This window comes from Zingiber officinale, chromosome 6A (assembly GCF_018446385.1).
Source record: "Zingiber officinale cultivar Zhangliang chromosome 6A, Zo_v1.1, whole genome shotgun sequence".
Lineage (NCBI taxonomy): Eukaryota > Viridiplantae > Streptophyta > Magnoliopsida > Zingiberales > Zingiberaceae > Zingiber > Zingiber officinale.
Window position 1 is genome coordinate 6,158,029 of NC_055997.1, and position 23,050 is coordinate 6,181,078.

At 37.0% G+C, this 23,050-nt stretch overlaps 1 protein-coding gene across 1 annotated transcript; it reads left to right on the forward strand.

Moving 5' to 3' along the window:
* Positions 1 to 3,058: 3,058 nt before the first annotated feature.
* Positions 3,059 to 4,074, forward strand: LOC121993969 (E3 SUMO-protein ligase MMS21-like). The gene is made up of 3 exons (XM_042548190.1): positions 3,059 to 3,174; positions 3,786 to 3,871; positions 3,944 to 4,074. Exons 1-3 carry the CDS (start codon positions 3,059 to 3,061, stop codon positions 4,072 to 4,074), a joined length of 333 nt encoding a protein of 110 aa, XP_042404124.1.
* The last annotated feature ends 18,976 nt before the right edge of the window (positions 4,075 to 23,050 follow it).

The following is a 23,050-nucleotide window of genomic DNA, read 5'->3' on the forward strand; positions in this document are numbered from 1 at the left end:
TTTCGTTAATAGACATCAATTTTAATAGTAGTTTTTAAAACCCGGTGTCTATGATAGCTTCCTTGTTCTATCTACGAATCGGATAGTAAAAAATCGTGGTTAAAAGTGATATTAATGAACCAAAATAAAATAATTTAATTTTCCCACCAATACTTAGCCAAAATTTACAACACTTCACTCTTCCCTCCAAACCTAAACCTATATCACGCCGTCAACACTTCACTCTTCCCTCCAAACCTAAACCTATATCGCGCGACGCCACCACCGCTTTCCCCCTCGCCGCTGGCCGTCCTGCTATCTCTCTCAACCTCATCTCCCTCCCCAAGATCCCATCCATCCTTGCCTTCAAATCCTTCTCCCAACCTCCCCCTCCCTCCTCTCCCTGATCCTTCGCCTTGAACCTCCTCACCCTCCTCGGCTCCCCCGACGATTCATCCACTATTCCCATCTCTGAGGCCTGGGAGATCGCATCGTGCTTCCGTTTTCTTGTCCCTTTCTCACCTCCTTCCTCTGCCAAGAATGAGCACCTTTGTCGATGCCAAGGTGCTAACAACATGATCTGGTGGCCGTCGGAGTCGGTCATGGAGCTGGCTTGACTCGCCATCGACTCGGGAGGCGATCCCGCTGTGATCCTGGGGGCGCTGGATCCGACCTCGTTGCCTGTGAGTTGTTGGAGTAGTAAACTTCTTATTAACAATCTCTCGGATCAGGATGCTAAATTGAGGTGTCCTAATAATCTTCTCTCTCTCTCCATTTTTCTTGTAAGCAACATTGGCCTGAATTCATTCTTGTATCTAGGTGCCTGATGTGGAGGGCCTGAAGAAAGATAGTGTCAATTGACAAGTACTCCTTATGGTTATCGATTTGTGAACTGGGTAACAAATGTCAAGTATTTTTTGTCTTTCATCCGAAATGAAAGTACCAGTGCTTCCATACTTGACCAATTTGAGCTTGATCAGGAGTTAAATGCATATTTTGCGTTTTTGTTCGAACTTATTGTTGAGAGGGGACCTTCTGTGGGTTTGAATGTTAACCTTAGCCAATATGATCTGTTTCATGGCCATCTCTTCATTGCCGACTCTGGAAGACTTGGTATTTTGTATGTAGAAATTGATCTTCCAATTTCTCAGCAAAGTTATGGCTTTCTTATTGTTTGAAATTCTGTGTTCTTCTGTAGTGCTCACTCTATTTTCATGCTCCTTTTGTGAGAGTGACAAGTGTTTTCAAGGAATAGTAGCAAACATAGAACGTGCCTTAGTGTTTGTGATGCCTATGCAAATTTAAGTAGAAAAAAAATTAAACAATTAAACTAAAATGATTTATCTCTTGGTAAATGATCACAAGCTACTGAAGTCGCTACTGAAGTCCTTCCTCATCTTCGATAGTTTCATCTTCTTGATCTCTTGATTGCAAGTATTAATTGATTGATGCATGCAATGTGTTTGATGAATTTCCTCAAACACTACCCTGAGTTGATTTTATCATTTTTGTTTGCTAGATTGAGGTGTTGTTATTTCCTGTTGCTAAGTTGGTTTTATGTATTCCTTGAACTATCAAGTTTCTTTTATGTCTACGCTAATTCTTTTCACTGATATGCCATGTTTTCTTGTTTATAAATTCACCTCGATCTTTTTGTTGTTATTGTTTCTACAGGATTTGTGTGTTGGGCTTCTTAGACGCGCTACATATACAACTTAAAGGCTTTGATCATTAAGTGATTATTTTCTTTTTACCTACTTGTTAAATCGATTCATGACCAAGTTAATTATGATTTTGTGAATTTCTGAATCCATCTGGATAGTTCCTAATATGGTTTAGGGTTTAGGCGATGATTCATGAATGACTCATAGTTTGTTTATTGGTATAAGAAGATTGAGTTTCTTCACTCAACAAATCCAAAAAGTACTTGCATGATTCTCTTGAGTGATAAATGCTAGTTACTGTCACTTGTGGTATCAATTCTAGTTTGCCCCTAACACAATTTCATATGTCAATAGTAGTTTTTGTGGTTGTTGTGATGCAGCTCAAGTTGCGGCTATGAGGCTACTTGTGAAAATGACACTTTCAGCAAAATCACATGAACAAAGAAAATCCGGTAGATTTAGTTCATTTAAGATGCAGAGAGGGTGCTATACCCATCAACAAGATGAAATGATGACATTTAACTTTTCCTTATGAGATGAAATATTCTAGTTGGTTGGCTAGTTATCTTGAAGTGTCTTTTTAATTTTAATTAATTAGATAGTTGAAACTGGAAGGGTTTAAAGAAAGCTTATTGGTGTGTTATGGAAGAGTCTTGACAAAATGAAATTTCTCAAGTTAATGGGATATTTTACCAGCTCACTGTTGACTCAGTTAATGCCCTCAGTAACACCATGTCAACCTCATGCCAAAGAATTTTGTCCATGGTTCCAATTCCATGTAGAAAATTAAATCATGGGTCATCTCAAAAGGGAATGTGAAGACTATTATAGCTAAGCAAATCTTAATTGAAGAACATATTTTCCGCCTAGAATAAAGAAAATACTAAAACTAATGCTTGTCGTTGCACCATATGTGTGAAGTTTATTATCCTGCTGTTCTTTTATGAGTGTGTGATCATATTTTCAGCTTGGTATATGAAAAAACGACATGGTTGCATTGCCTATTTTCATATGATTGGATGCCTGCCATAAGTTTTTACTTTAACTAGAATAATAAGTTTTTGCTTACATATGTTTATGCCATTTCCTCTGCATTCATTATTTATGGTTAAGTTATTTTCAATTTTTTCTCCTCTATTTTCCAATTAGTCTATGAATTTTGGTTTTTGTCATTTCTCAGTTTTATGTATGAATTAAGCATGTTTAATTGTGAAAAAAAATCCTCTTTTCTTTAGTGTGTTTCTGTTATTCAATAGCCATGTATATATTGTCTTTATTAGTGATGTGAGGGTATGCAGCCAAGAGGAACATGTATTCTTCAATTTTATTTTAGCATGCATTTGGTTGAAAAGTATTGTGGCATTGTTAAATTATTACATAATTTATTACAGAATGTTCACCATGCTTGTCAACCAATGCCTGGTGAGGAGCAAGAAGATATAGTCATGACCAGTACCCAGAATAACCTATTAAATACGAAGTGTCCTTTGACAGGAAAGCCTGTTACAGAATTGCAAAATCCTATCCGCTGGTAAAGTAGTGCTTCACTCTTTACCAAAGTTTTGTAGTTATGTTTTTATCCAATATAAATTAAAATTCCCTAATTTTTTGTTTGTTAGTAATGAAAGATGAAAACATAATGGTCAAGTGAGATTGTTTCATATATACAAAGCCATTTTTTTTCTTTATGAATGAACAAATATTAAACGGTTCACAAGTTAACTAAAAACAACTATTTTAAGTGAACTTCTTTCTTAAAATGCAGAGCCTGGTTTCCTAGGAAATCATGTTCCTTCTTGAACCATATTCAATTTGGCATGAGTCCTTATTTGATTGGTTGCGAACAATGAATTTGTGTGCTTTGTAGAATGCAATGTGAGATATGTTAATGCCATAGACAACATTACATAGCTTTCTACTTATATTTCCTTCTAACAACTCAAAAAAACCTTTTAACAGATTATGTTGATTCAATTGTATATGTTCCTTGAACAATGCTTGATGTATATTTATTTATCAAGTAATGAAGAAGCTTATGACTAGTCTGTTTCATTTTTTTTGTTTCCCAAGCAAAAGGTATGTTATTATTATTATTAAAGTCATAAACTGTGTTCTTTCTATCTGTTGTTCTTCATCAAGCAGCATGGACTGCAAGCACATTTATGAGAAGGAACCAGTAATCCACTACATAAGCACAAAGAAACCACATCCTCGATGCCCAGTTGCAGGTAAGTGCCCTATCTGTTGCAGTTGATCTTTCATTGTTGATCTTTTTGCTCATTACAACTACATCCTATCAGGTTGCCCAAATATTCTCCAAGTTGGATGGGTTGTATGCGATGCCTTGCTTACGATAGAAATTGATGAAATGCGTTTGGCATCAGCTACAAACATAAATTCAACAATGGTAGAAGATTTTTACAGAAGTTGACTGAAAATGGCAACACTGCTTCCTGTAACTGTAAGCTTCATATAATTTTTTAAATATCTATTACCTTTTGATGTTATAAAAAGAATATTTGTGTATTTTATGGATACTGACTTGATGTGTACAATTTCTATTACCTTTTGATGTTGTAAGAAGAATATTTGTGTAATTTGTGGATACGGACTTAATGTGTACAATATTTATTATCTTTTTATGTTGTAAGAATAATATTTATGTGTTAGTTAGATGGATATTGACTTGTTTGTATAATATCGGGTTTTCACTGTTTCGGAAATCGAATCTGTGTCGTTAAACAATACTGATATTACATCGGTTTTCCACCGCTTCTAAAACCAGTGTCATTAACTAATATTACATCGGCCGTATACCGCTGCCAAAACTAGTGTTATTAACATATATTACATCAGTTTTACACTGTTGCTGAAATGGTGTTGTTAAGTGATACTATACCGGTTCATAACCGATTCGAAAACCATTGTCGTTAAGTGATACTACACACCGGTTATAACCCGATGTCTAAAATGGCAGACTTTTTACATCGCCTTTATAGATATCGATCGATTTTGTAATAGACAGCGGTGGAAAACTGATGTCTATGAGGGTTTTTCTTGTAGTGAAAGCTGAAGAAGAAGCAGAAGGTTAACCTGAACGAGGGACTAAAAATGGACAACCTCTATGATGTTGTCTCCGAACTGAACCTAGTCAGTTCGAACCCACGACAATGATGGATTGATACTAGAGTCACCAAATATATCTGCTACAATAAGGAGTTGCTCCATAACTTTGAAGAAACCAAAGGTGAGGATACGTTGTTCATGGGGAACTCAGCAACCTCATACATCATAGGCCAAGGAAAAATGGTGTTGAAGATGACCTCAGGCAAGAACCTTACTTTGAATAATATGTTGTATGTTCTAGAGATTAGGAAGAATCTAGTGTCCGGATCACTATTAAGCAAGTATGGCTTTCGCATTATTTTTTAGTTAGACAGTGTTGTATTGTCAAAGAATGGAATGTTTGTAGGAAGGAACTATGTATATAATGAGTTGTTCAAACTCAATGTAATGGTCATTAGGCCTAAGATAAATAAAGATGAAAGCTCTTTCACTTATATGCTTGAGTCTTCATGTTTGCGACATGGTAGACTATGACATGTTAACTATAATGTGTTGCGTAAATTAATAAATATACAAAGCATGCCTACATTCCACCTTGTCCTAAAACACAAGTGTGAGATTTTTGTTAAAGCAAAAATGACAAAATCATCCTTTCAACATGTTGAGAGAAGCAACAAACCACTTGGGCTAATTCATAACAATGTGTACAACCTCAAAGGTACACCAACACGTGGTGAGAATAAATATTTCATCACTTTTATAGATGATAACATAAAATAGTGTTATGTGTATCTTCTCAAAAATAGGGATGAATCTATATAGAAATTTACTCTCTATAAGAATGAGGTTGAAAATCATTATAATAAAAATATTAAGGTGGTTAAAAGTGACCAAGGTGGTGAATATATATCACTGTTTACTGAGTTATGTACTGAACATGGGATCAGACACAAAATAATAGCACCTTATATTCCTCAGCAAAATGGAGTTGCTGAGGGAAAGAATTGAACTCTAAAGGAGATGATGAATTCTCTTCTATTGAACTTTGGACTGCCAGAGTTCATGTGGGGGGAAGTTGTGTTAACAACTAATTACTTTTAAATAAGGTTTCCCGAAAGAAAATAGATAAGAGCCCTTATGAGTTGTGGAATGGAAGACAATCATCCTATAAATATTTATGAATGTGGGGGCATCTTGCCAAAGTTTTGATGTCTGATCTCAAAAAGATTAAGATAGGATCAAAGACTATTGATTGTATATTTATTAGATATGAACATAACAATAGTGCATGTCAATTTTTTGTGTATGAGTCATAAATACCAAAAATACATAAGAATAAGATAATAAAATCGAGAAATGTCTTATTCTATGAGCATGTGTTTCCGTATAAGACCCAAGAGGAAGCTAACTCCTCAAAACGGGCATATGAAACACAAGGTGAAGATGATGATGAGGAACTAGTCGAGGTTGAGCTTAGATGGAGCAAAATAGCTCGGTAGAAAAATCTAATGGATTATTATCACTTTTATGTTGGAAAATGAGCTCTGAAATTACTCAGAAGAAGCAAGCTCTTCTATGGACCTCACTAGAGAGAGGCAATTGCATATGAGATAAAATCTATCTTGCAAAATGAAACTTGAGAACTTGTGGATCTTTGGGAAGTAACCACTAGGTCGTAAGTGGATCTTCAAGAAGAAAATAATGTCAGATGACACAATTGATAAGTACAAGGTCATATTGGTAATGAAAGGATACCGATAACAAGAAGACCTTGATTACTTTGATACATATTCTCCGGTATCGAGAATAACTTCCAAAAAAATATTGTTAGCTATAACCGCTCTATGAAATCTCAAAATAGATTAGATGGATGTAAAGATAGTCTTTCTAAATGGAGATTTAGAAGAGGAAATCTACATGGAGTAACCTAAGAGATTTTTTGTACCAAGATAGAAAAATAATATTTATAGATTGGCAAAGTCATTATATGGATTCAAACAAGCACCAAAGCAGTGACATAAAAAATTTGATAATGCCATGAAGGAATATGGATTCAAAATTAATGAATGTGATAAATGTGTCTAATGAAGGCTATAGAGAATGACTACATCATCTTGTGCCTATATGTAGATGATGTAGGTCCCTTTGGAGGCCGGCAAGAGGGGAGGGGTGAATTGCCCTACAAAATAAAACCAAAACCCTTCTCGGATATTCAACTAACTTAAAAGAACTTGTAATTAAAAAGCAGAGACTAATTAAAACAGAAAAATAGACACAGAGGAATTACTTGGTTTGCAATCAGGGGATTGCTAATCCAAGGAATGTAAGCGCACTATCTGATTCTCCTCTGGGCGGAGTAGCCTCTTACAGCGTTGAACGTACAAGAAGAAAAGTAAAGCACACAGAAGTTGATTACAAGTTCGTCATTCTGATTAATTGATTTGCTTCTGGACCAAGGCTATATTTATAGCCTTGGTCGGGGCGCCTGGAAGGGTTCCGGACGCCCTGGGGGGATAAAACTTTATCCCCCAACGTTCAGATCGAGTTTGACTCGATCTGGTCAAAAACATCATTCCGGGTGCCCCGGATGGTTCCGGGCGCCCCGGACCCCAAAAGTCAACTCTGGTTGACTTTTTCCGTCTGGTCGCTCCACTTCGGTTCAGCTCGTCTCGGTCCGGATCTTCTGTTCCGGCTCCACTAGCTTGGGTGATCTCGGCCATCCGGAATAGGGCTCACCCGAACCCATGTTCCGGCCTTCTATTCGAGCAGCCTTCCTTCCCGGTTTCTCGTCCCTCGAACGCCGCGCACGTTCTTCTCGTCCACCGGTGTACTCTTCCGCGGACACCTCATCCCTCAGACGCACCGAGCCCGTCGGCTCTCTCCCGTGCCGTCCTTCTCGCTAGCTGCGTCTTCCGCTCGACTTCCTGTGTTCCTAAGTTCCTGCACACTTAGACACAAGGGTTAAACAGCGCAGGACCTAACTTAACTTGTTTGATCACATCAAAACACCTCGGGGTTCCAACAATCTCCCCCTTTTTGATGTGAGCAACCCAAGTTAAGCTAGGGAAAAACAGATGTAATAAAAACAATTAAGTCCAAAGATATTTCATAAAAAAGTTTATATACCTCCCCCTAGACTAGACTTAACATTCTTCTCCCCCTTTGATCACATTAAAAATAGGGGTTCTTTAAACAAGTCTAAGGTAAAAAAAAAAATTTAAGTGAATTTTCATAAAAACTTTCTAAGGCAATGTTTCAAAAGAGAATATTTAGTAAAAAAAATTCTAAGTCAATATTCAAAAAATTTTAACTTGAATTTTTATAAAAGATTTAAGTCGATTTCCAAAAAGAATTTCTAAGTCAATTTTCAGAAAATTTCTAAGTCAATAATTTTCAGAAATTTTCTAAGTCAATAAAAAAAAATTTAATTAAAAAAAATTATTATAAATTATATCAATTGAATAACTCTTTTAAAGCATTAGGTAAATTAAATTAATGCTTTTTCAGTTAGTCAATTAAACTTTTCATTTCGATACTTGGCTTCCAGGTCGTGGCGAGGCACTAGGCCTTCTTGGTTATTGGAGCAACAACCACTTCCTTAGACAAAGCCTCATAATGAAATTAGTCGTTTAATTTTCTTGCTGAAAATGCTAAGTTAAATTAAACAGGTTTTTGGAACCCAGTAGAGGTTCCTACCTACAGGGTTAACCAAGTATTTCCTAGGTACATAGATTTTTGATATATTTCTAATTTGACTTTGATGAAATCTATAATACCAATTTAAACCTCTATAATTTCTAAAAGTAGAAATATTTGAACTTTTATATTTTTTCAATCTTTCTATTTCTTCTTTTAGTTTTTCATTGTGAATTTTCAATTTATCAAAATCCTCTATTAGACATGATTTTGCTAAAATTCCTTTTGTTTCCAAAATTTCATTTTTTAATTTGGCATTTTCTTTTTCTAATTTATACATGGATTTAGTCATTGCCTTAATGCCGGAGTAAGTTGATCAGGGGTAAGAGGCATACCTCACTTACCATGTCAGACTTAAAGCCTGAATCTCCCCCTGCTTCGCTGCCTTCATCCGAGGTCGCTCCCTCTTCATCGTTGCTCGATTCTGATATACTTTGTCCATCGTGGCTTGCCATCAGTGCTATCCCGGCGTATTCTTGAGCTTCTGATTCAGATGAAGAAGTGTCATCCCAAGTTGCTTTTAGGTTGTGTTTCTTGGGAGACTTCCTTTTGTCCTTTTTGAGTTCTGGGCAGTCTTCTCTTATGTGTCCCTCCTTCTGACACTGGTAGCATCGCACCTTTCTTCCTCCTTTTTGATTCTTTTTATTCTGCATTTTAAATTTATTAGACCTAAAGAATTTTTTAAAATTTCTTACCATGTGCGCTTCTTGATCGTCTTCGGAGTCTGACTCGAGTTCATCCTTCTGAGTTGTGTTCAGCGCTATAGTCTGGGTTGTATCCTTTGTCGTTCCTGCACATCTAGTTTCGTGTAATTCAAGAGTAGAAAAACATTCCTCTAATGTACTTACCTCCAGGTCCTTTGAGATGTAGTAGGCGTCGATGATTGACGTCCACTCTGGAGTTCTGGGAAAGGCGTTGAGTGCGTAGCGTAAGGCGTCCCGATTTGTTACCTTTTCACCGAGGTTCTCGAGACCAGTAACTAGTTCTTTTACCTTTGCATGTAGACCGGCTACTTTCTCACCTTTCTCCAAGCGGATGTTCACTTCGGATGTGCCTTTGTGGAGTTCTAGAAACTTCTTCCAAAGTTCTTTAGCTGATGAGTAGCTTCCGATGCGGTTTACTTCCTGAGGCGGTAATACGCTTAGCAGGTGATGTTCCGCACGGCTGTTTGCTACGAACTCATTCTGCTCTTTTTTTGTCCAATTGCTTTCTTCTTTTTCTTCACCGTTCTGATTTGTTGGAGCTACAAAACCGTATTTCATAATAAAATAAATTTCAATCTCGGTTTTTAGAAATACCTCCATACGACGCTTCCAGTCTGTGAAGTTCCCCTCGAATTTTGGTGGAACGATGCTTGGTCCGGCCATCTTTCTTGCTTCGATCGGCGGTTAGTCCTCCTGAAGCGTCCTCGCTCTGATACCACTTGTAGGTCCCTTTGGAGGCCGGCAAGAGGGGAGGGGTGAATTGCCCTACAAAATAAAACCAAAACCCTTCTCGGATATTCAACTAACTTAAAAGAACTTGTAATTAAAAAGCAGAGACTAATTAAAACAGAAAAATAGACACAGAGGAATTACTTGGTTTGCAATCAGGGGATTGCTAATCCAAGGAATGTAAGCACACTATCTGATTCTCCTCTAGGCGGAGTAGCCTCTTACAGCGTTGAACGTACAAGAAGAAAAGTAAAGCACACAGAAGTTGATTACAAGTTCGTCGTTCTGATTAATTGATTTGCTTCTGGACCAAGGCTATATTTATAGCTTTGGTCGGGGCGCCTGGAAGGGTTCCGAGCGCCCTGGGGGGATAAAACTTTATCCCCCAACGTTTAGATCGAGTTTGACTCGATCTGGTCAAAAACATCATTCCGGGCGCCCCGGAGGGGTCCGGGCGCCCCGGATGGTTCCGGGCGCCCCGGACCCCAAAAGTCAACTCTGGTTGACTTTTTCCGTCTGGTCGCTCCGCTTCGGTTCAGCTCGTCTCGGTCCGGGTCTTCTATTCCGGCTCCACTAACTTGGGTGATCTCGGCCATCCGGAATAGGGCTCACCCGAACCCATGTTCCGGCCTTCTCCTCGAGCAGCCTTCCTTCCCGGTTTCTCGTCCCTCGAACGCCGCGCACGTTCTTCTCGTCCACCGGTGTACTCTTCCGCGGACACCTCGTCCCTCAGACGCACCGAGCCCGTCGGCTCTCTCTCGTGCCGTCCTTCTCGCTAGCCGCGTCTTCCGCTCGACTTCCTGTGTTCCTAAGTTCCTGTACACTTAGACACAAGGGTTAAACAACGCAGGACCTAACTTAACTTGTTTGATCACATCAAAACACCTCGGGGTTCCAACAGATGACATACTTATCATTGGAAGTAAAGATAAAATAATCAAATTTACTAATTAAAGATATGTTGAACTCAAGATTTAATATGAAAGACATGGGTCTAACTGATGTGATTCTAGGAATCAAAATTCTTAGAATAACAGAAGGACTTGTTCTTAGTCAGTTTCATTACATGGACAAGATTCTTGAGAAATTCACTAAATGTGATACTGCATTGGCATGAACACTGATAGATATGAGTCAACATCTATCAAAAAATTGAGAATAACGTATCTCTCAGAACTCTTGAGTGATTAGAATTCTGATGTACCTAATGAGTTGTACACGACCAGACTTGATCTACGCAGTAAGTAAACTGAATAGATATACGAGTAATCTCAATGTTGAGCACTAAAGAGGGATAACAAGAGTACTGAGGTACTTGAGGATACTCATGAATATGAACTGCACTATACGAGATATCTTGCTATGATTGAAGGATACTGTGATGCGAGTTGGATATCTGATATAAAAGACTCTAAGTCTACAAGTGGATATGTATTCACTCTTGGAGGTGCAACAATTTCGTGGAAATCTTCTAAACAAATTATAATAACTATATCCACGATGAAATCTGAGTTTTTAGCTCTTAACAAATGTGGTGAATAGGCTGAATGACTATGACAATTCTTAGAAGATATTTCGATATAGCCGAAATCAATATCGGTAATTTGCATATATTGTGATAATCTATCAGCAATTGGCCGGGTACAGAGCCATCTGTATAATGGTAAGTCTAAGCATATATGTTGTAGACATAATACCATTAGACAACTACTCTCAATAGGAGTTATCACTGTTAAACATGTGAAATCAAAGGATAACCTAACAAATCTGTTAACCAAAGGGTTAAACAAAGAGTTAGTAACAAGCTCATTGCGAGGGATAGCTTGATGCCGATAGGAAATGTTAGTGCAAAGGAAACCCAACCTATGCATATTTGAGATCCTAAGAACTTGGTTCAAAGGGACAACCTAATTGTACCGACAAAATTACTCACTGTGGGGGAACAACCCAATAGATCAGTGAAGGATGGAGGTTAAGCACACAATATTTAATGATCCAGTAAAGTAATATGGAATACTCTTAAGAGATCACTTATGTGAGAAAGAAGTGGGACCATTTCGAACAGTATTGGAGGCATAATTCTTAGAGCTTCTTATAGAACCAAGCGTGTTCATGGCTAAGAATGAACACACTCATGAGAACTGAGTTGTATCAGGAAGAGTTTTGAGTGAGATTTGTTAATGCTTATACAGATGGCAGAACAGTTCAAGGACATCATGTCTACTGTTAGCCAATATGCAAATAAATCTTCACAAGGGAAGGTTCAAACAGTAAAACCTACCTATCCAATACTAGACACAACTGTTGAATGCTATCACATATCCTGTTTTTCATTCATGTGGGGGATTATTGGAATATGAATGGAATAAAGAGATGGAGACGAAGAGACTCTATTGCACATGGATTTTTAGTCCCACATTAGAAGTCTTGGCTTTATTGTTAGTTTAAATTATGGCACATGCATTGATGTTGTAAACATATGCATGGGGAGAGACTTTCTCACTTATGGGTGTGTAGGGGTGGGTGCAAATCAAGAGCCCAGATTGTACTGAACTAAGGTTGACTTGTGTGCAAGCATGACCAACGTATGTCGAATGTCAGACCAGTCAAGACAAGATTTGCCCAAGTGAATAAACTAATGTTTTGCCATATTTTTTTGTTGCTCAGGTGAAACGAATGAATTAATTTTAATTAATTCAATTCAATTGAAAATATCGACAATTAATGGTAATAAATGATTATTAATTCATTCAACTGTCAACAATTAATGGCAATAATAGTCATTAATTTATTTAATTGAAAGTATCAATAGTTAATGACAGTAAATAACCATTAATTAATCTAATTAAAACTGACAGCAATTAATGACAATAAATAACCATTAATCAGTCATTTATTACGGCTAAAGGTTGAGCCCTTGTATAAGGAGCTCAGATCTTGAGCAGAAGAGAGAGAGTGAGAGGACTCGAGTTCACCCCGTGTTCTCCCACAAAAACTTTCTCAGCCATGCATCCGTTCGACTGAACTACTCGTGATAGCACTCGAGTGCATTCTCAGTTCACCACAAACTACCATTGCTTGGTTGCGTGTGTGGTTTTGCCATTGGATCCTGGGAAACAGACGATCCGAGAGAACCTCGAAGCACAGAGATGGGTGAATCTGTTTAAAGGAAATTACATTGGGCGCAGGCCTCGATATCTTACTCAACGAATTCCCTTCCTGACTCGGTGATCAACTCCCAATTCGACTATGCACCGCATCAACTCCATAACTCAGACCACTGGAAGCTTGGCAGAACCAACTCCGCTAGCAGTCTAAGATTATCCGCTTAAGTCATCTCAACAGATAAGTTAGAATTGATTTTATGTAATTTTAATTTAGTAATTTTTTTAAATATTTCTGACAATAGATTGTCTAGCATTAATAGCCTTGTTGCATGCTCCAACTAGGTATCAAACCCTAATCTTCTGTGAATCTGTTAAACGTCTTAGCGTTGAGCCATGCCTGGGGGGCATACTTGAACATAGTTGAATAGACGATGAGAATTAATAAACATCAAGGTAGAACTAATGGCGAAAAATGATAACCTTGTATTATATAAATACTTAAATGTGTGTTTTATTTGGAGGGGAATGTATATCTTTAGCTTTTCTATTTTTAGTAGTCCATTACATAAAATTTAAGCATCAAATTATCAGAAGGGTTTCACTTAAAATAACTTATGTCATCCTCAAAGGATTATTCTTGCATGTAAGTTACACCACTCTGTACAAATTGAACTACATATCTACCTAAGCAATCACCATATTGGTAGACCTCTGTGTTATTATTACTTCCATTTTAGCATCCATCTTATTTATAAATTTTAAAAGCATTAATTACATAATTTAGAGAGGTTTTTCAAGAATAAATCATTAATGAAGAAATGTTTGAAGGCTCATGTTAACTCGTCGAATCAAATACTTAAACTGGACTACACAATGTGTTGTTTAATGATGTCCAATAGGAAAGTGATTATCCTGCAAGTTTAATGAGAATGAGAGTTTGAGGAGGAGAATGCAAGAAGAGATTATACCGTCCTTAAGGCTTTTCTGAAAAAAAAAAGAAATATAATTCCTCAAATAACTATGCACATATTTATATGAACTCCGGACGTTAATACCAAAGAAAGGAAATAAATTCTAAAATACTATGAATACCTTAAATAATAAAAAGGTGAAAAATTACTAAAATATCAAAATAATAATAAAAATCTATGGATCCTCCTACATGTAGGGACGGGGCGTGGGGGTGGTGACCCTTTCCAAATTTTGTTTAGTAGAGGGGTTTAGCATCTTAAGGAATCCATCCTCGAGTTTACAGTAGTATACGATGGTAGCCTAGGAGGAAGGTCATCACTAAAACAACAAAATCTACTAGTACCTGTTGGACTTTGAGAACTTTCGTCGATGAGCACGACATTGTGGAAGGTGGAGGGGAGTGGTGCCCCCCCCCCCCCCACACACACACACAAATTTTATTTAGAAGGGGGGTTTAGTACTTAGTTGACTCCCCCCCTTCTATTTTTTTTTTTTTTAAAGAGGGGGTTAGTATGTAGTTGACTCCGCCCCCTCCCGATAAGATGTCTAGCTCCGTCCCTGCCTGCATGAGTCATCCTGGGTTAAAAGAATTCATCCTTGAGTTTAGAGTAGTATATGTTGGTAGCCTAGAAGCAAGGTCATCACTAAATCAGCAAAATCTACTAGTAGTTGTAGGACTTTGAGAACTTTCGTTAATTTGTCGATTCCTCGATGAGCACGACATCGTGGAACATTGTTCTTATCCATCTTCACGTCACTTAAATACTTCTCGTATTCTCTCACAGCTGCAGCATAATCCTTGACGAATCCAACATCACCGTTAGGTTAATATATATATATATATAAATATATATATATATAGGACTTCAAAAATGTTCCTGTGCGCGACTCATGTGCTAGCGCTGCAGACATGGATTCTTTGACTTTCCACTTCACAGAAGATAATATTGGATTTACTTAAAACTTCGAAACGAAGCTAGGGCAGAGCCAAACTCATCGCCCTGACGTCGTCCTCACCGCGTCAAGTTCTCTCGGCAGCGAAGCTTCGCGACGCTCTCTGTGCTCAGCATCCTCTCACAGCGATGCTCTCTGTGCTCAGCATCCTCGCTGCGACCCTCGCCGCATGCTCTCACAGCGAAGCTTTCCCTCGTTGTGTGGTGTCCTCTTCCCTCAATGGGGAAGCTTGTCAGCGAAGCTAGGGTAGCGAGGGTTGGGCAGCAAAGTTTCTCCTTCATTGTTCCTATTGCCTTTGCTCATCATCGTCTCCTCCCCAGGCATATAGGGTTTTCTACCGACTTCTAGCCCTAGTTTCGCCCCTCTCTGTGAGACTCCTATACCTCATTTCTATTTGCAATTTGTTTTTCCTGACATGTATCTAAAGGATCATACTGTTTCTATTTTCATGCGACTTTAGAAGATCCATTCTTCTTACCCATTCCTAAAAATCTTACAAAGCTTAATATTAACAACTATACTTATCAACTTGATAGCTAATCACCATGGCAGATAATTAATAGTAAGATTCAGGATGAGTTTGGGCAATCCGGTGGTTAACAACTGATTTTGGTTAAGGATTCAATTGAGATTTTTAGCAACTTATAATTGGGGAAATGTGCATTTTTATAACCTTTCTTTTTCCTTAATAACAGTCCTTATATCAATTTGTATTCGTTAAAAAAAAATGCACATCAGAGTGTTCTATTTTTTTGGATGTCTTATTGTTACCTTTGTGTTTTTGTTCGGGTTGCATGCATGAGCTTGAAGTATCACTCGTACAATGTTTTTTCTGGCTATTTGATAATGATATGAAGAATTTCATTTCATCTATATCTAAAATTTCTTAGCAATGGGTGAAAATCATGGTGAAGATCAGTTATACATTCCTCAAGTTGCAGATGATCGAAAGCAAAAATATGGGATGGAATTCTCATCAATAGATGAGGCATTTTCATTTTATAACCAATATGCATGTGAATCCGGATTTAGTGCAAGGATAAATAGTAGCAAGAAAAATAAGATAACAAATGAGGCTGCGTGGAAAATATTTGTAAGCTTTAAAGAAGAGCATACGGATGATCAACGGAATAAACAAACAAAGGGTGATCAACGGACAAGGGAAAGAACACGTGGTGAAGTTAGAACTGGTTGTAAGTCAAAGATTTCACTTGTCAAGAAACAAACTGAATTTGCGTGGGTTGTCACTAATTTCACCGAAGGTCCTAATCATCCACTATCGACGCCCTTAAAGGTGCTTTTTCTACGCTCACATCGTAATGTTTCAGCAGCAAAAAAAGCATTGACTCAACGGTTTTCAGAGGCCAATGTGCCAACTTGCCAACAAATGTGATTATTAGAGATAGAATATGGAGGGCCCGGCAAGTAGGTTGCATAGAAAGAGATATTAGAAATTTTGAGAAAGAGCTAAGGGATGAACAAAAGGGTATCGATGTTGAAACACTAATCGAGCTATTTGCATCTAAAAAAGAGAAAAATCCAACTTTTTTCTTTGAATACTAGATTGATTCAGATAACAGATTCAGTAGATGTTTTTGGGATGATCATGTATCAAGAACGGCATATAGTGTATTCGGTGATGTGGTTGTATTTGATACACCATATAACACCAACAAATATGGGTTGATTTTTGCACCATTTGTAGGAGTGAATTATCATCACCAGACAATTATTTTTGGTTGTGGCTTTATAAGTGATGAGAAAACTGAATCTTTTGTGTGGCTGCTTAACAAGTTCATAGAAGTCATGTCTAAAGGTGCACCAAATGTGATTATCACTGATCAGGATCCTACTATGACAAAAGTCATTGCCCAAGTTTTCCCTCAAACAGTGAATCGATATTGTTTGTGGCACAAACTAAACAAATTTCCAGAAAAATTGCATCCTTTGACTTTTCATGACTACTATCAAAGTATAAATAATGTTATTAGAAATTCTACAACACTTGATGAATTTGAGAATTCATGGGAAGAGGTTATCAAGTGTGCTAACTTTGAGAGAAATGATTGATTATCGTTGATGTATGAATTGCAACATAAGTGGGTGCCAGCTTATTTTAGCCATGTATTTTGTACTGGAATGTCAAGTAGTCAGAGATTTGAAGGCTCCCATGTATTTTTCAAGAGATGTCTCAAATAAAAACTCGATGGACTTTATCACCCATTTCAATAGGGCACTGAGACATCAAAGACACAATGAGTTAGTTGCAGATCATATTGATATGAATGAACATCCTAGGATTAAGACAAACTGGTCAATGGAAACTCAAATGGTTAAGTTGTATACAAAAAAGAAATGGGTGGAGTTTCAAAGTGAAATGAGTGAGAGTCATGGTTATTATATGCAACAAGTATCTATGGGAGTTGACCCAGTGGTTTATCATGTGATGAATTTTCAAAGTTGTTCTTCCTCTAAACCAAGGGTGCTCACGCATGACAAACAGAGGGATAACATATCCTGTAGCTATAGGAAATTTGAGTTTGATGGCATTCTATGCAGGCATATGTTAGTTTTTTTTTGTATCAACCAAGTGTTTCATTTGCCTGATAAGTATATACTCAAACGATGAACACGAGATGCAAAGGTTGGAGCAATATATGCTTTGGGGGTGCAAAATTTTATTGATGATCCAGATAGGGTTTTGATGTCAAGGCACTCAAGGTTATCTTATAAAGCTTCAGTATTAATTGATGATGCATCTTTGACTGATGAGGGGACAAACTTCTTGGATGAGCAATTGGATTGTATTTACAATAAAATTCAAGAGATGAACATTAGTAAAACATATGACAATAAAGATCAAAGGAAGAAATCTATGGATGAGTCTCCTAATATTATTGATTCTTCTTTAGTAAGAGCAAAGGGATGTGGGAAGATATTGAAATCATCAAAGGAGAAGTCAACCTCAAAGTCCCGGTTATGTCGTGGATGTGGCATCGAGGTGTGTCACATGACAAGAGCAATTTTCCCATTTTATAGCAAGGGTATGTGTCGATTAATTCTCCATTTGTATGATAATTTTATTTGCAAATCAATATCTTTTATTAAATGTGTACATTTGACATGGTGTTGATTGTCAGATCAACTTTGGATAATCATCATAATAGCGATGATGACACATATGAAGAAGAATTGGCATCTATAGCAGGCAAGTACTATAAAAGTTTAATTTAAAGTTAGTGGTTGATTGATTGAGATATTAAAATTAATAATTGTCTTTATTATTATAGGTTCTAACAATATTCGTTAGCAAATAATTCAATGGGGTAATATTATGTTTATTCAGTATCATTTTTTGATGGTAGAAATAAATTGGTTAAAGTTGTCCATGAAAATATTGTGAAGCTCTTCCTTGGGGTTCTCTCTTGCAAGCAGGTGGGTCCTCTAAATCTCAATGCATTTGATCTAGCAGCATTATTTGACCGAAGGCAGGTAGGCATCATCTACAATTGGTACAATTGGTTTGTCCATGATTTTTTTTACAAGGATTAAATATTTGACATTATTTAGCTTATGTTTTTCCTCTTGCTTGAGTGGGCGATGCATAAATAGAAATTAATGGTTGATTGATTGATGCAGAAACAGAAACAAGCTTCAGTTGGTGATGCAGAAACAAAAACATTTGAGCAGGCTATTTTGAACTCTTTAATCATTTTTGTATCTATTTAAACAAGCATCATATTTTTCACATTTGAGTAGGCTATTATGAACTCTTTAAGCATTTCTGTATCTGTTTAAACAAGCTTCAAACGTCTCATTTCTGTAATTGTTCTCACCTCAAATGGCGCAATGTTGACCAAGTTGAATCCTTTCATAGAAGAAGGGATTGGGTGTCGACTGTATGAAAATTGGGTGTTGCTATTTTAATTTGTCACTGTAAATTTCATCAAAAATTGCTCCATCTGTTGTTAGTCTTTGCAAATTTATTTTGAGACTAGTAGATTAACAGCAAAAGGTAACTCTATCTGTACCCTGCGGGACTTAGAAAATGCATTGTGCGGACTACTGTGCTGGTAGGTATGAATTACATTGATTAAAAGTTTTTGAGATCTATAGCAGCTGAATTTGTCACTAATTAACAATGACAATGTTGTGCTGGCAGGTATGATTCATTTTCTCTTCCAAACACATATTTTTGTTCGTCTCTGCTTTGTCCATGTCTCGAAGCATATCTGTTGCTTTGTTATGCTTCTTCACTTTCTTATATCTTATTTTCATGTTATAGTTCAACATCCAAAGGCTGTCATTCGAGGTGATCCAAAGGCTAACACTAGAGGATAGAATGTGACATACTATGGTGATGATTCATGGTCTATATTGTGATTCCCTTGCTAGAATTATAGTGCACCATACCCAATGCCATATAATTTTGTGTATCCACAGGTAGTAGAAAAGTCTGCACAAGATTGCTTTGACAGAATTCATGCCAATTTTGCAACTCCACCTCAACACCAGCCACGTTCAAGAGCCAAGACAGCTGATTTATCTCCAATAGTCCATTTTGCATTTGGAGACAAACCTCTAGATGGCACAAAGTTGAAAATCAAAAAGGCAAGGGGAAGTAAACGAAGGACTCTTGCTGCCAAAAAAACAGTTAGGCATTTGCTGAGAAAGCATCAATTGGCAGATCAAACCACAGGTGGTGACTATTTCTCTCATCTTGAAAACTCTCCAAATGCATCTGCATTATAATGCCTGCGAATGGAGATCCTGGAACTCTAGATTCTTTGTTTACTATAGGTTTTCTGATGAAGTGCAGTGAGAGGTTTTCTGATGATAGTATTTCTGCAGGGAACTGTTGTTTTGATTTGGATGACGACACATGAGCAAATCTTCTTTCACTTTACAAGTTCGGCTGTGAAGATGAATTCATCAATATTCAACGCTTAACATCTGGTTGAAGTACAAATCCTTGGAAAAACAAAAAACTTCTGGGCTTCAGTTCCTATAGCTTGAAAATGTATTTTGTTTTTGCTGGTAGAAGACTAATGAATTTGGATCACCTCTTTTGTCTTTTAGAAATGGATTAGAAGGTTATTATGTGCAACATAGCTTTTTTGTTTTTTAAAACAATGGATTATCAAATAGATGCAGTGGCCGCTGCAGCCTCGTCTTCCAATCCACCTGCCCGTTTTCCTCCTCGACCGATTCGAATTGGCCAAGGAGACAAGGCATCATGTAGGGTCTTTACCTTTTCCTTTGTATGCAAACAAATCTTCAACCATTCCTCTACAAAGCCACTAATTGCAGTCCATTAAAGAGCATCATTCATCTGCCAGAGTTAAGAAGATAAAAGGGAAATTCACAATAGAGCAACTTATTATTTATTCACAACAACGCCTGAGTATCTTGTTTGGAGAAATAGCAAAAGACATAAGTTTTTTGGTCTCATTTTGCTATGCCATTATTTTCATACATTTTTTTTAATGCAATAGAAGGTATTATCTCAATCCCAGCCCTATGTAGCTTTCTTCAATTGATGGATTTCTCATCTGTTGCAACGCTATTACATCATCTTCTCATAATGAGGAATAGAGAACCATTTCAAATACATGTCTCTTAAATAGACAATTTTCTTATACAACATACATCTTAGAGATCAGTTCCAGATAATATTTCCAATTGCAAGAGATCATTATAACCATCAAGCAGACATACAGACAGTACACTTAAACTATTAGTATTAACAATATTTTGATGCAAATCATTAACTCTCAAGGTGCATAGCAACTCTACCATAGCAACAAACCACATCATGAAAACAATTTAGCTTGAAGTATCATTTTAATTTCAATACAACACTTGCAACTACTCAAAATAAAATTATTATTTGAAATTCGACTCATATAACAACTTGAAACAACATGCCTAATCATCATCATTATCATCACTGATCATAAGAGAATCCAACTAATGTTTTAGCTCTTTCAATGCATCTTTCAACTTAATAATTTTTTCAGTTTTTGAAAGTTTTCTCTCTAAATTTGAACTTGAAGTTGCACATGATATTTCATTTCGACTTGGTGCAAAGGAAGTTGGTGCAGATTTTTTATCTATGTATGCCTCAAAAGCTTTTTCTGCCTCCTCTCTACTTTTGAAAGATTTGTATATGGCACACTTAAAGCGAATAACAAGATCAGAAGCTTCTACCCACGTTTCATAAATTCTCAATTCACGTCCAACAAATACAATTTATGTTTTTCCCTACATTTAAAACAACATTTAGAATCTTATAAAGACAATATATTAGAACTTAAATGAAATGATTACCATGGATTGGATATAAAGAGTCGAAGTTTTGCAAGTTTCTTGTAAAACGTAGAACCAAAAGAATATAAGTTATCAAAAAAATGTTGAAATCCAAATGAGACATGTCAATTGTAGAGGAATTTCATAAATAACTGATTGGTATAATATTGATGCAACTGATAGACAAAACATAACCTTTCCCACCTTATACAATTGAATTCCCAACATCTCAACTCCTATAATTGGAATAGTTGCATGGTGTTAGTTTCAATTTAACATTTCTCTATTATTAACTAAATTTTATTCATAACACTTCATTTGACTAAGGAACCGTATTTATAAAACTTCATTTTTTTGAAGATAAAAATAAATTAATAAAGAGGTTATAATTTGTTCATGTAAATAAACTATAAATATTGCAACTCTAACATATGGTCATTGTATTGTATGTTTTAGCTGATCAAATTAAAGCAGTATATTGTGACCAACTTATTAATGGTTAAATTATACACAACAAATTAAAAAGACTAGTGCCATTAGAAAAATGTAATTATATACAAAGATCCATGTTGATTTTCTTGGAAACACTAGTGCTTATTATAGCTGCAACAAATAGAAGACAAGATCTAGATCCTGCTCTTACAAGGTGCCAGGATTTGCAATCTAGCCATCATTCATATTTTTATAATTGTCTAAACATGCTATTCAGATAGTTATAAATTGCATGCTAGGTTTCAACTGTTAATTTTCTTTCTTCCAGCTGCTTTGATTCTACCATTATGTTTTCCCTACCGGATTTTCAAACTCGTGTCGTGATAGCTGCTCAATATGCAAAGCACCTATTGAAGACCGAATTACTACTGCTAGCTTCAGCTACAGAAGGGTATCGTAGTACTTGCTTTTTTTCCACTTCTATGTGCATTTGGTCAAATGACTATACCATAGTCAAGTGGAAAATCATGAAAAGGCAAAGGTACTCCAAGAAAAAACAGGACAAGGATATCTGGGACAACAACCTACCTTTCTCAATCTCTCATCAAGTTAGAAGATTTTTTAAACAAATCAAGCATTCGAGAAAACAGAGATGAACAAAGATCATTTAGCCTTACAGAGAGGGGTTGGTGGTCGCGCGAGGCGGTGAGGGGCACGAGATGGAAGCTTCGTGCCCTAGCTTCGCGTTGGAGGTTTGCCGAGAGAGATCGCCCTAGCTTCATGCCCTAGCTCCACATCGGAAGTTTGTCGAGAGAGATCGCCCTAGCTTCGTGCCCTAGCTCCGCGTCGGAGGTTTGTCGAAAGAGATCGCACTATCTTCGTGCCCTAGCTCCGCGTAGGCGAGGACGGCATGCCCTAGCTTTGTCCCTTTGGTTTGCCGAAGAGAGCTTGATCTGGAAGCTTCGTGCCCTACTTCGCTTCGGAGGTTTGCTGAGAGAGATCGATCTAGCTTCGTGCCCAAGCTCCGAGGAAGGTGGGCGGCGAGGACGGCGTGCCCTAGCTTCGTCCCTTTGTTTTGCCGAAGAGAGCTTCATGCTTCGTCCCTTTGGTTTGCCGAAGAGAGCTTCATGTGTTCTGTGAAAAAGCAAAATCTATATAAAAGAAACAAATGAAATCCATGTCTACAGCGCCAGCACAGGAGTCGCGCACAGGCACATTTTCGAAGTCCCACAGGGTAACAGGATTGTAAATATATATATATATATATATATAACATAAAAAATAAATATAATAATATATTATTAATCATTATAGCTAATTATCTTAAATGAGCTTGAACCAAGCTCGTTTAATTTTTAAACGAGTTTTTTTCACGCCAAGCTCGAACCGAACTCGAGCTATTTAATCCTGTTGCCAATCTGACCAAGGTGGATCATAA